A 14,612-nucleotide genomic window follows, 5' to 3' on the forward strand; every position below is an offset into this window, starting at 1 on the left:
AAACTCCACATCAGTAGACTTTATGATAAATTGGGTAGCTGAATTTTTAAAGTTTCTCACACCCTAGGCTTTGCCTACTCCTGTTGTTTCTGTCCTTGCCCTCTGCAAACAGGTCCAGAGGAGGTTCACTAGAATCATCCCAAGGATGAAAGGGTATGAAGAGTGGTTGATAGCTCCGGGTCTGTACTCACTGGATCTTATAAGAATTCGATATGAAAACTATCAAATGTTGAAAGGCCTTGCTAGAGTGCACTTGGAGAGGATGTTTCTGATGCACCATCAATAACTCTCAGAGACGGGTGGTGAACGATAGGCTTTTTTTTTTAGCAGCAAAACAGAGCACGGCATCTCGGAGACTGAGGTGGGGAGCAGTGCCTCCAATCGCCTTTATAGAGGGGTCTGTGGGAGGAGCCACAGGAGCAGTCAGCAGGGGGCGTGTCCAGACAGGTATACATAGTTTACCACAGTTTCCTATTATGGGGGTGTCTAGAACCAGAGAGCATAGCCTCAGAATACAAGGACTTCCATTTGGAACAGAGATGTGCGTGGTGAATCTGTGGAATTCATTGCCGCAGACAGCTGTGGAGGCCGAGTCACTGGGTATATTTAAAGAAGAGGTTGATAAGCTCCTGATTAGTAAGGGTGTCAAAGATTATGGGGAGAAGGTGGGAGAATGAGGTTGAAAGGAAAAATAAATCAGCTATGATGGAATAGTGGAGCAGACTTTGATGGTCTGAATGTCTTAATTCTACTCCGATGCCTGATGATCTTATGGAGTGGTAATTGTGCACCTGAGGCCATTTCAGAATGAACTCTGTGGGGTGAAGTCTAGAGTCACACACAGGCCAGGCTTGGCAAGGATTACTGTTGTCTTCCACTGGAGAACATTTCATGATTATCATTATTTAAGCTAATTGCCAATTTTCCAAATTCTACTTTGCCAAATGAAATTGATTTCCACCCTGAAAATGGTGGAATTTGAGTCTGTGTCCCCAAACAGTTTCACACTTAATGTCTGCTGTCACTTCCAGTCAGGAGCCCTAATACAGCAGCAAGATTTGAAAACCTAGAACAATGCCTACCACATTCATTACTCTCGTTTCTCCAGGACCTGCCTTAAACCATCAAAATAAAATACAGCTTTTCCACTTTGGAAGTTCTGCAGATCTCAAGATTCAAGATTCAAATTATTTATCATGTGTTCAACAAGGCATACAGTGAAATGTGCATTTGCATTAGCAGCGAACACACCCAGGTCGTGCTGCTGATAGGCGGCAAGAGTCACCATGCAATCTGGTGCCAACGTTACCATGCTCTCATGCTAAGCAGAACAACACAGAGCACAACAAGCAACAAACTGACAACAGCAAAACAAGCCCCATCCTATGCACATAAACAGTCCTCTAAACTCAAGTCAGGCCGTTGCCTTCGGCCTCCTACCAACAGTGGACACTGACACACAGACACTGGGACTTCAACTACCCCTGTGGATTCACAGAGACTTGCTGACCCAAGGCTCCAGCCAACAGGCCTAAAAAAGGTCCTTGGCCTAACTTCTTTTTCCTCTCCCTTCCACAGGTCTCGAAGTAGGCCCTCAGCCTCAAGGAGTGGTCAGGGCAAACATTTTGGAAAACATGAGGAAGCTGGTGAATAGTGCTTTGGATTTCACACATTTCTACAATGAAGGTGAGATTCTCTGAGCCCCTTGTACTATTGAATTCCATAGCATTTTCATTTTCCAGTCACAGAACAAGAGGTGGCCCTTTAAATCCTTGAGTCTGTTTTGTCATTCCATAGGATCAAGGCCTCCAAGAGGACCACAACCTTGTTGTAGGGTTTGGAAGCCTGTGTGCCTCAATAACCCGGGGAGCTGGAGTCAGGGCTTTGTAGGGTCACCCATGCCAAACCGGTCAAAGGGTAGAGGCCAGGCTGAGAGTAGCCCACTGGTTCTCCAGGTTCAGGGGTTAGGCTCGGGCTAACAACCCTGACTGGTTGAAAAACAAATGTCCCAGAAACAGCACTGAAAAATCCTTCTAGACCAAGATGGAGGGCCTCCATTGCTGCCCTAAACACTAGTAGCATGATGACAGCAAGTATAAGGTCATGGCTGATTTGTGAACTGACGACAAAAATTTACCTTCTCCTTCTTTCCCTTTTTAATAATTTTGCTTAGCAGTATGATATCAGCATCAGATTTAAAATTAATAATTAACCTATTATCTATTGCAGTTTATTATCTATTCTCCACTGTCTGCTTGGAAAAGTGTTTTGTAACTTCACTCACAAAAGGCTTGGCATGAATTTTTAGACTCTGTCCCTTAGTCATTGATTTCCCTGAACAGTTCTCCTTCATATCTTGAAAACCTCAAATAAATCAACCTTTACCCTTCTAAACTCCAGAAAAATGCAAACCTAGTTTCAGTAATCCCTCCTCTTAACCCTTTGAATCCAGATATCACTCTTATAAAACATTGGCACTGACAGAAGGTGGACTGACGAATAGGAAACGGCGAGCAAACATAAACTGGATGGCAAGATGTTTTGAGTATGCACCAATGCAAGTCCTAAATGAAGAGACAAGACCGAGATGCTGAATTTGCTGGCAACAACAAAGAGAGAGGCAGGAATGTGAGCTGTGGGGTTGATAGGGAATGGGCAGCATTGAACAAAATAAATATAAAGTGGAAAATGTGAAATTAACTAGATTTTTGTTTAAAAAGGCGTGTTTAAATATTGGGACATTCCATGGTCCTGAGGTGCAGAGAGATATTAGTAGGTATTTTTCAAAACGCTACTCTGTAGGCATATCAAGTAATTAGGAAAATTGGTTGAAGGTCATTAGGGAGATCAGGCACAGAAGACCACATCTTGAGTAATGTATACAGTACTTGGTCTCCTTTTTTTTAAGAAAAAGGATGCAAATGCATTGGAAGCAATTAAGAAAAGTCAGTTGAGCTAAAGCACAGGCTGTGTAGGTTGCCTTCTAAGAAGGGATTGGACAAGGGAAGCTCATTTGCTAGAGTTCAAAAGACAGCTTATGCTTTCACTGAAGCATGCAAGATCCTGAAGGGTCTTGAAAGGGGAACGTGGAGAGGATGGAGATCTGGAGCTGCTGTTTAAAAATAAGAAGTTGCCCTATTTAAGACAAAGCTGAGGTCTTTGAGCTCAATTCTTGCAGAACAATAGAAGTAGAGAGTTTGAGTATTTTTAACTTAAAAGTTGACTTTTAAAATCGACTTTTAAAAGTATTAAGTGCAGAGTTGAGGTTACAATCAGATCAGCCGTGATTTAGTTAATTGGTAAAGCAGGATCGAGTTGCCTCCTAACTCCAAGATTGGTATGGTGAACCTATGGTGTAGTCTCTCCAAATCCAGTCTCCCCTTCCTGAGTCATGGTGCTTGGAACAGCTCACAGTGGTCCAGGTTTGGTGTAGTTAGGGATCAAGGATCAACTTTATTCGCCATATACATTTACATGTGTTAGGAATTTGCTGTGGTGTGCTGGTCAGGGTGCAACATGCAACAGAAAAACAACAACCTTCAACAATTATACAGAATAAAAAATGTTTTAAAAATAAAGGTAGAAGTACAGATACAGAAAAAAATGTGCATACACACATAAAGACCAGCATTTATTTACAATGTAAACAACATTATAAAAAGTGTTTTAAAATTTTTTACAGTGCAGTGGCTGAGGTTATAGATGGGGATGAGGGTTTACTGCAAAGTTGATTAGATTAACTGTCTGCTTTAAATAGCTGTTAATTCAGGCTAATGACTTGTTATAAAATGAAGATTACAAACATCATGAAAATCTTGCACACTTTGCTCCACCTCTCCAACAGGTTCTTTGTAACACCAGCCTGAACATTGCACTCTCTCTGGGTCAAGTTCCAACTTTTCTTTTAGCCTGGACCAAAGTTCTTACAGCATGTCAACCTGTGGAATTTGAATCTAGTTCATCACATGGAATAATTTAAAAAGGGAACAGTAATGACCACAAAATTACTGGATTGTTCGAGGTTCAGGATAGTTTCTGGTCATTCTTCCTTACACGGCTGTAAAGGAGAGCAAAATTATTGTTACTCCGGATCCAGTGCAGAATAAATTGGAATTGGGTTTAATATCTCTGGCATGTATTGTGAAATTTGTTATCTTTTGTGGCAACAGTACGATGCAATATAGGGTAATAGAGAGATAAAAGAAAACTGAATTGAAATATATAGTTCAAAAAATAGGAAATAAAAAAAGTAGAGGGGTAGTGTAGTGTTCATGTGTTCAATGTCCATTCAGAAATCAGATGGCAGAGGGGAAGAAGCTGTTCCTAGACACAGACACAGACACAGGATAAGACACAGTCTCTCTATCTCTATCTCTATCTCTATCTCTATCTCTATCTCTATATATAAAAGCCAAACACAAAGTACCAGTGACTGTTTCAGTGTGGCCATATATACATAAAATTGTTTATATTCATACACTGATGGTACTGTTAGTAAAGTGACGCTTCAAGGAGCACAGGGGGATGGTGACTGTCAGTGCACGTACTGTACAAGATGTGGAGTGTAAGCATAAAGTGGCAGTGCATGAGGTGGTGGGAGGGGGTTTGTGAAGGGTCCTAAGGGTATGTGGAGAGAAGTGGCTGGTAAGCATTTAGTCATGATGGGGTTCCTGGGTGGAGGTGCCCCATCTTAATCACTGGTAATCTTCAGGAGAGGAAATCTGACTGCAAACCGACAGTGAAGTGGTTCGCTCGGCAATGCCTCGGCAAGCCACCCTTTGGTGCAGGCCTCCCACCCTGGGGCCCATGGACCCTTCAGTTAATGGTAGGGGAACGCGGCACAAAAAAGGTTGGGAATCCCAGCTTCAGAGACAATTAGGGATAAATACTCTCCTCTCTCCAATGATACCCACATTCTAAAATATTCGATATTTAAATAAGTAGAGCTTGATTTTGTATACTAGGGGCAGACTGATTTATGAAGGTGCTACAAGTCATTGTTGGGAAAGAATGCAAGGCCATAGCAATGAGGCAGTTGCTTTGCAGGCACATGACTGTCCGTGTCTAACTACTGTCAGAGTACCTTCATCTTCCATGTTACCACCTCTCTGCTGTACGTGAGGGCCACTATGGATGGGTGTCTGATCTGCTGCAGGTCCCCAGTATAAAACTACAAGATGTAGTTCATCGATTTCTGATTTGCACGCATAGCAGTTGGGAATTCTCCTGCAGGGCTTGGCTCAGATAGCAAAGTCTCACACATGGAGTGCAGTTCATGGCCTCAAGAAATCCCAAAGAGCTTTGCAGCCAATGAATTTCTTTGCCGTGTAACCAGTGCTGTGACATCAATAATCAATTTTTACCCTGATCTGCAATTCATGCCTCTGAACTAATCTGTAAACTAAACGTGCCCTTCATGCTGTAAATGTTAGGGAATCTCCTGACTCTTAACATCTGAGGAAAAACTTCTTCACACAGAGAGTGATGAATCTGTGGAATTCTCTGCCACAGGAAACAGTTGAGGCCGGTTCATTGGCTATATTTAAGAGGAACTTAGATATGGCCCTTGTGGCTAAAGGGATCAGGGGGTATGGAGAGTGATGCACCATCAATAACTCACTCTGAGATGTAAAGGCGAGATATCGGCTTTTATTGACTGGAAGAAGGAACAAGCAGTGGTTGACCACCATACTACATCCTGGAGACTGAGAGGCTGGACTCAGTCCTCAAATCGCCTTTATACAGGGGTCTGTGGGAGGAGCCACAGGAGCAGTCAGCAGGGGGCGTGTCCAGACAAGTATATGTAGTTCACCACATTCACCCCCCCTTTGTTTTAAAAAGAGTCCCCAGGGGGCGAAGTTTCTTACAGGTTAAGTCTATCAGGTGGTCGAATCTGTCGCTGCGATCTACGTAGCACCGGCTGTGATTGTACAGGTGCCGGTGGTGCTTGCACCGGAGACGGAGGTTGTGCTGGTTCCGGCCTAACAGAAGGTGTCAGCCCGCTAGACGTCAGTGATCCCTCACGCATGTGCGAGGCACCTGGTATATACACGTACGAGACGCCCGGTATATGAGTGTCGTGAGGAGTCTGTGTAGGGCTTGATGTGCGCGGTGTCACCTCGGGTACAGGGTTCATAGTTACCGTGGAGTGTTCGGGGTAGTGGTCTGCTGCTCCTGCGGGCGCCAGGTCGCGGACGGAGACCGTGTCCTCCCGCCCATCAGGTAAGACCACGTAGGCATACTGGGGGTTCGCATGTAGAAGGTGAACCCTCTCGACCAGCGAGGAGTATTTATTACTCCTCACATGTTTCCGGAGCAGCACTGGCCCTGGGGACGTCAGCCAAACTGGTAAGACTTCCTGGGAAAAGAGAATAGGCGCTTGTGAGGGGTGGCATTGGTGGACGTACATAACAGGGAGCGGATAGAGTGGAGTGCCTCAGGGAGGACCTCCTGCCATCGAGAGACCGGCAAAGATGAGCATGAAGGGCATATAGCTGGTCAAGCGCTCCCCGGGATAGGGCATCAGGGGGCTCATTGAGTCTGCCAGGCCGATACAGGATGTCAAAGTTGTAGGTGGAGAGTTCTATTCTCCACCGCAAAATTTTATCATTTTTGATTTTGCCCCGCTGTTGGTTGCTGAACATGAACGCAACCGAGCACTGGTCGGTCAGCAAGGTGAACCTTTTGCCGGCGAGATAGTGCCTCCAGTGCCTAATAGCTTCCACTATGGCCTGGGCTTCTTTGTCCACCGCGGAGTGCCGAATTTCAGAGCCTTGAAGGGCCGCAGGTACAGGGTTCTGAGTTGGATGATCAGCCATGATCATACTGAATGGCGGTGCAGGCTCGAAGGGCCGAATGGCCTACTCCTGCACCTATTTTCTATATTTGTATGTTTCTATCTATGCAACACTGCAAATGCATGCTTCTCCTCTTTTTAAACTTGTTTTTCCTTTAGATCAAAGGAGCCTGCAAAGATGCCCAATATACTCTACATTCATTCATTCTAAACTGTGGTCTGCTGTACCACGGCTTCAATGTACTCTCTATGACACTTTCTATGGCACTCTCTATATACTCCACATTCAGTCATTCAAAACAGTGGTCTGGTAGGCCACGGCTTCATAATAGGCTTCATTCTTCCAGACAAAGGTCTATATCAGTTTGCCTTTCATCCAGAAGGGGTGATAATTTCCTATGTATTAGACAGTAGCGTGCAGGTCGGAGTCCGTATCCTTTATCCACACATTTAACTTCCCTGCTGGATATGGGCTTCCTGATTGTTTATGCATTTCATGCTCACTAGAATGATTTTTATTTCCATGTAGGCAAGGAATTCCCCCCGTGTACCATTGATGTTTACAAAGCTTTTGAGAAAGTCAACTACCCAAGGGATTCAGAAGGACAGATTATAGGCATCATTCATCCTCAGCTGCAGGTAAGTGTGATTTTATATAATGGAAGATGGCCCTTTTCTTTACTGCCATCTTTGCCTTCCTCCCGAGATATCTCAGGGCTATGGGTTCTATGGGCTATGGGCTGCAATCACCCATTAAAGGCTGTGAAAACATCAGGATTAGAATTCAGTTTTTTTATCATCGACATACATTCAGTGGCCACTTTATTAGATGCCTCCTGTACCTAATAAAGTGGCCACTGGCTGTATGTTTGTGGTTGGATGTGTTATGTGTTCAGAGATGCTCTTCTGCACACCACTGTTGTAACGTGCGGTTATCTGAGTTACCTTCGGAGTCCATCATTCTTTGCGTACATGCAACATGACCCAACAGAGTCTCCTGAGAGGTCATTGGGGGCAGTAACCAGGTCAATATTTCTTCTCTAACCCATTCTGACCACAAGTCCCTACGAAGGATTGTGAGTCCTGCTGAGAGGTCCGTCTTCCAGCCATCAGAGATATTTATCAGGAGCGCTGTGTACGCGGGCCCCATACCATTGTCAAGGACTCCTCCCATTTGCCCAGCAACCAACAGGCAGGAGGACAACTACCTTAGGACAAGAACTGTTAGGGTGGGAAACAACTTCTTCCCACCACCCGGGTTTCATCACTAGTAGTGAGAAAGAAGAGAGAACTTGCCTTTTAACTCTCGCAAGAGCATAGGCCATCAACTTTTTTGCTGTTGCTGTTTCTGTAGCAGGCAATTTTTTTTTAACGAGGTCAAGTTGCTAGCTTGGCACTCAACCCAGCATGGATGGAAAGCATTCATGGGAGCCGGCTGGATTCGAACTCGGGACCTTTTACTGCTCCACTACTCCACCAGCCAGCCTGCAGCAGTAGTGTATACTATTTAATTTTTAACTTGTGTTGTAAATGCACCTTATTATTTGTTAATTTATTTGTGATAATATTATCTTAAGTGTTGTGAGTGTGTGAGTTGTGTGTACTATATTGTATACCTTGTTTCATTTGGTCGTATACATGCATATGATTGAATGACAATAAAATGAACTGAACTGAAAATGCAGAAGCTGTATTGATTCTCGGCCTGAAATCAACCAACTCATTAATAACCATAGGTTGGAAAATAAAAGGAGTTTTTTTCATTCCCATTTAAAACAGTGCAGATGCTGAAAATCTGAAATAAAGCATTGCAAAAGTACTCGGTAGAGTACACTCTCAGAGAAATAGTTTCTCTCCCCACAGATGCTGCCTGACTTGCTGACCATTTTCAGCAACTATTGAATTTTCGCGGTTCTACCACTCGTTGCATAAACTCACTGATGGGTAAAGGAGGACTGATCTTTTGAGTGTCGGGTTTGATTAATGTACAGGGCCTCTTCATAGCTGATATAGTAACCCAGCTGTTTGGGTGACCTTGCAGAATAACTACGTCAAGACAAGAATATCAAATTTTTCAGTGACTCATTGAATGGCATTTGAGCCAGACCAGTTAATAAATTGCCATGTTGGAGCAACTTATGTATAAATTTGGCAATCATAGCCCGTTCAATTATACGTCTGAGGGTACAAAAGGTCCTGTGTTCCATCCCTATTTATGCCACATTTGTTATCTATTTAAGGGTACTGAAGCATCGCAGTAAAATCCCTATACTAGCAGACATTTTTTGGGGCCATTGTTTCAAGTTTAAATCCCACTCTGGTATCTGGGGAATTTAAATTGAACTTTAAAAAACATGGATATTTAAGAATAGAAAGTTTGTCTCATTAATGATGACCATGTTAATTTTTTTAAGAAGTCATCTCATTCACCATTGTCTCTCAAGGAAGAAAATCTGCCTTCCTTACCCAGTCTGGCCTAAGTGTGACAATGGAATTATCTATGTTTCCTTAGGGATGAATAATAAAGGCTGGCAGTGCCAATGATGTCCACAGCCGGTGAATAGATAAATAAGCATTCATTGTATTTTAGGAAGCTAGAGAGCAGTAAAAGCTTTTAAATAAATAAAAAAGCTATTGTTGCGAAAAATTTGAAATATAACACAGTACAGGCCCTTTGGTACATAATGTTTGCTGAATTTTTAACCTGCTCCAAGATCAATCTAACCCTCCCACACAATGCTCCACTTTTTCTTTCATCAGTGTTCCTAACTAAGAGTCTCTTAAATGTCCCTAATGTATCTGCCTCTACCAACACCCATGGATGCACCACTCTCTAGTGGGGAAAAACTATCTCTGATGTCCCCCCCTATACTTTCCTCCAATCACCTTAAAATTTGCCCTCTTGTATAAGCCATTTCTGCTTTGGGAAACAGGCAGTCGCTGTCCCATTCTATCAATGCCTGTTTTTATCCAATCACCTCTTCTCCTTCTTTGCTTCAAGGAGAAAAGACCTCGGCAGTTCAGTCTATCCTCATCAAACTGAAGCTTAACAACAGGACAATTACTAGCCCTACTTCTTCCATTCAAATACTGAGAAATATTAACAGGACTGAAAAATAACCCCAATCAAAGTATTTATCTTGAAAGTTTCAGTTTTTCTGGCAATTTGTCACAGTTCTGTAGCAACACACACAAAATGCTGGAGGAACTCAGCAGGCCAGGCAGCATCTGTGGAAATGAATAAAGAGTCAATCTTTTGGGTGAGAACCTTCATCAGGACTAGAAAGGAAGGGGGAAGAGGCCCCCTTAGGAGGGAAGGGTTAGACTGATCTTAAGAGAGGTTAAAAGATTGGCACAACGTCGTAGGCTGAAGGGTCACTACTGTGCTGTTATGTTCTGGAGTTTGTTGTTGAGGGATTAACTTCTATGTTCTTTACTGGTTACTGCTATTAGTGATTCTGAATTGCTTCCTTTGCTCAGGGGTAAGTGAGGATGGTCAATAAATGTTAACGTTGCCACTTGGCGTCTGTGTTCTGTGCATGGTTGAATAAATAAGGTCTTTTGTTTTCCAGGATAATGACTGGAATCCACTGAATCCAGGTGACCCCTCATTCCTGACCTTGGATGGAAAGACCATTCCTTACAATGGGAGCAGAGCTGCGTATCCAGTGTTTGTGAATGAAGCCGCTTATTATGAGAAGGAGCTGGCCTTTCTGTTAACTCAGAAAGTTACTCTAAAGGCAAACAGTGTGAAGGTTTCTAAAAATTAACTCAAACAATTCCTCTGGAGGTCTTAAGAGCAGTAAACCAGACCAAAGACTAATGCCATCAATTCTGTGCGCAATAAGTGGAAAAAAGTGTTGCTGCTTTTGATTATTCTCTTTTTTTAAAAAAAAAACAAAGAGGAGGGTAAAGGTGCTTCCAATCTCTTTTGAGCAGTCGGCTGAGGAAAAGCAGGCGCTGCAAGGTGACGCAAGTTTGGGTTTCTTTTCCCCAAACCTGGTGGGAAAGGGAGAACTTGGCTGAAGTGGGATATTAAGTACGTCTGTCATCTTCTTCTGTAGCCCATCACACCTGCAGGGGCATAGGCCGTCAACAGCAGCTCACCCGAGTCCTCTGTCCTGGACCAGTCCTTCAAGTTGCCCCCAGGTGAAGCCCATCTTCAAAGATCCTTCCTCTCCTGGGGGTGAGAGCATTTCTGTAGCACTGAGATTTTACAGGATGCTAACCCCATGCCCAACTCTCTTTCTTCCACAGCCAGGCTTGGCACCGTCCATAGCGGAGTTGTACTATGTCCACTCAACTGAAAACAGTTTGAAAATCTTGAACTTTGAGCTGTTAACCCTAACTTTCCTGGACTCATGGCCAGCAGCATTGGAAGAGCGCTGACTCATTGAGGAATTATCGTTGATTAAATTTCAGTTAATTTCCCCTTTATACACAGGGCGCTGAAATGTAGCTTCATTTCAGACACTGTTAGGACATCGCAATTTAAATTTACAACAGTACAAGTTTTCATGTTGCTGTGATCTCTGATGCTTCACTCTGATAAACAGTTACAGAAAGGTAAAGTATCTTTTTTTTAAAAAAAGGTTAAAATTCTTTGTAAACTGCAAATAAGACACCTTGTTAAGAATCATAAGGTAGAGGAGCAGGATTAGGCCATTTGGCCCATCGAGTCTGCTCTGCCATTTCATCATGGCTGATACATTTCCTTCTCAGTCCCAAACTTTTGCCTTCTCCCTGTATCCCTTCATGCCCTGAGTAATCAAGATTCTGTCAACCTCTGCCTTAAATGTACCCAATGATTTTGCCTCCACAGCTGCCTGTGGCAACGAATTCCACAGGTTCACCACTCTCTGACTGAAGAAATTCCTCCTCATCTCTGTTGTAAATGGATATCTCTCTATTCTGAGGCTGTACCCTCAGCCCTTAGACTCTCCAACCACAGGAAACATCTTCTCTACATCCACTCCATCGAGGCCTTTCAACATTTGATAGGCTTCAATGAGATTCCCCCTCATTCTTCTGAATTCCAGTGAGTACAGGCACAGAGCCATCAAACGCCCCCCTTATGATAAGCCTTTGGATGTGGAGAGGATGTTTCCTATGTTGGAAGGTCCATAAATAACATAACATATAACATAACATATAACAAGCCTTTCATGACAATGCCAGTGAGTGTGGAACTGAGGTGAGGTGCAGGCAACACACACAAAACCAAACAGGCCAGGCAGCATCAGTGGAAAAGAGCAGACAGTTGATAATACAGGTTGAGACCCTTCTTCAGCCCAAAGCATCAACTGTTTGCTCTTTTTCCAGAGATGCTGCCTAGCCTGCTAAGTTCCTCCAGCATTTTCTGTGTGTTGTTTGATTTCCAGCATCTGCAGATTTTCTCTGGTAGGTGAGGTGTAACTTAGCTAAAATATCCAGTACATCACTGGACACAGAAAACCAGGGTGGAAATGGGAAAGCTACTACAATTACTGTAGAGACCAGGAGGTAGGTCTCTAGTGCGTCAATAGTAGCTTTCTCATTTCCAACAAGTCCAAAAGCGAAGTATTGTTCAGCGAGGTCTTTATTTTTCCCCAAAGGAAACCAGTAGTGAGGTTGAGCTATGCATTACACTCAGTCTTATAGTTTATATTAATCTTCATGAAATCATTACAAACCTTGTCCTGTTGAATTTATCTCTCATGAATCCTGTTCTTGAAGGTAGATGAAGCCTGTGGATGAGAGATGAATCTGTGATCTGCTAAAGCTCTTTAAACTTGACTTGAGAAACTTTAGTCGAGATAGAATAGGAAAGCCCACATCCTGGCCATGGTGTGCTGTGAAACTGATGTCTCGTTATCATGAAGTTATTTACATCCTCTCATTAGATCCCTACATTCTAGCTTCATCTGACTGCTGCAGACGTGTGTGTGGCTCAGCATCAATGCTACTAAAAGTTGTATTTCAGTGGAGATGTTGGGGGGGGAAGTAACTTCCTGTTATAAGAATGTCATATTGGTCTGAGCTAAGGATAACCAGTCCTTGAGACTAGGAATGAGAATTGAGATCAATCAATATAGAAGCACAAAGTTTTATCCTTGGAGCAGAGGAGAAATACCCGGTTACAGGTCCTCCCCAGGCAGGATTCCATTCTTCTGACCTGTTCGTAACTCCGACCCATTCGAAATGCAGCCACGAACCGGGTTCTCACACGATAGGAGTTACCTGCAGCCAGCTAAAGCATGGCACCGGATTCCCAAGCACTTATTATTATGCACAGCTGGACGCAAGTCACATGTTCATAACCTGCAAAGAACCCTTCTACAGTCAAACTGCAGTTCTGAACTTTGATCTAACAATGTTTTCCATTCGTAACCTGAAAAATAATTATTTTTTTAAGTTAATTTTTGAAGGTATGTGTTTTTCCTCCACCTAATAGCTAAACTATCAAGTAACTCTTTACTTAATTCTAACTCATAGGTTCTTCAGATGTAATAATTTCAGAAAATGCCACAGTTATGCAATATTTATTTTATAAATGAGAGGATTATAAAATTCATATTTTAACCAATCTCAGGGCAAAAATTAATATAAAACTCTCTAGCTGACTGCAGACTAATTTTCAGTGGTATTTTTTCTTGTTATCCAAGTTTGATTTTTTTTCTCGATTTGCTAATTTTACTCTTTATTTCAAGCATGTTAATCATTAGAAATGTCTACAAATTCAGTAGAATTTGTAGAAAGTTAGATCTACTTTAATAGTGTTTTTGGTTTTGAAGTTTAGTGGTATGTATCATGGTTAATTAAACAAAACCTAACCTTGTCAGGGAGCCTTCCCAGGCATACTGTATGTGACATCCATATGTTGAATGTTTACTTTCTTTCCGAAAAATAGCAATTATAATATTGTGTAGGCAGAAGTATTTCTTTTGCTTAACAATTTCTTCATTTTTGATAGATTTTGTTTTGAACCATCAATGCGTTTCTCTGGTCAGTATTAAAGTATATTTTTAAAGTTTAAAAATAAAGCTGAAATAAAATGATTATCTTAAATTTTATTGCTTTGTTTTTGTTTTATTTTAATCAATGAAATGCACTCAGTGGCTACTTTATTAGATACTTTCTTTACCTAATAAAATAGCCATTGAGTACACAGCATGCTGTAGCCCATATACTTCAAGGTTCAATGTGCTGTATATTCAGAGATGCTCTTCTGCGCATCACTGTTATAATGCATGGTTACTTGAGTTGCTGATGCCTTCCTGTCAGCTTGAACCAGTCCGGCCTTTCTCATCTTCCCTCTCATTAACGAGGCGCTTTCGCCCACAGAACTGCTCCTCATTGGATGCTTTTTGTTTTTCTCACTGTTGTCTGAAAACTCCAGAAACTGTTCTGAGTGAAAATCCCAGAAGGTCAGCAGTTTCTGAGATCATCAAGTCACCCTGCCTGGCACCAACAATCATACCACAGTCAAAGTCACTTAGATCACATTTCTTCCCCATTCTGATGTTTGGGGCCTGTACCACAACTGAACCTCTTGACCATGTCTGCATTGAGTTGCCACCACAGGACTGGTGGATTAGATATTTGCTTTAATGAGCAGGTGCTCCTAATAAAGTGGACACTGAGTGTATAGTTATACTTCCTGTATTGCCATGATTTTGTTAAATCCTGCAATACAAAGGGACAGATTTAATCTTCTCCTCCCTTCCCCCTGCTCTCTTTCTCCTTTTGCCATTCTTATTCCTTCTCTTCCCATGCCCATCACCTCCCTCTGACGCCCATCCTCCTTCCCTTTCTCACATGGTCCACTCTCCCCTCC

General features: G+C 42.6%; 1 protein-coding gene across 1 annotated transcript in view; it reads left to right on the forward strand.

Moving 5' to 3' along the window:
* aspa (aspartoacylase) overlaps nucleotides 1-13,848 on the forward strand; it is a 42,547-nt gene extending 28,699 nt beyond the window's left edge. Inside the window, exons 4-6 of the mRNA XM_059973450.1 lie at nucleotides 1,579-1,686; nucleotides 7,326-7,435; nucleotides 10,369-13,848. Coding sequence (XP_059829433.1) covers nucleotides 1,579-1,686; nucleotides 7,326-7,435; nucleotides 10,369-10,566 — 416 coding nt within the window. The 3' untranslated portion in view covers nucleotides 10,567-13,848. The remainder of the gene's footprint in view (nucleotides 1-1,578; nucleotides 1,687-7,325; nucleotides 7,436-10,368) is intronic.
* The last annotated feature ends 764 nt before the right edge of the window (nucleotides 13,849-14,612 follow it).

This window comes from Hypanus sabinus, chromosome 6, assembly GCF_030144855.1.
Source record: "Hypanus sabinus isolate sHypSab1 chromosome 6, sHypSab1.hap1, whole genome shotgun sequence".
In the NCBI taxonomy this organism is placed as follows: domain Eukaryota; kingdom Metazoa; phylum Chordata; class Chondrichthyes; order Myliobatiformes; family Dasyatidae; genus Hypanus; species Hypanus sabinus.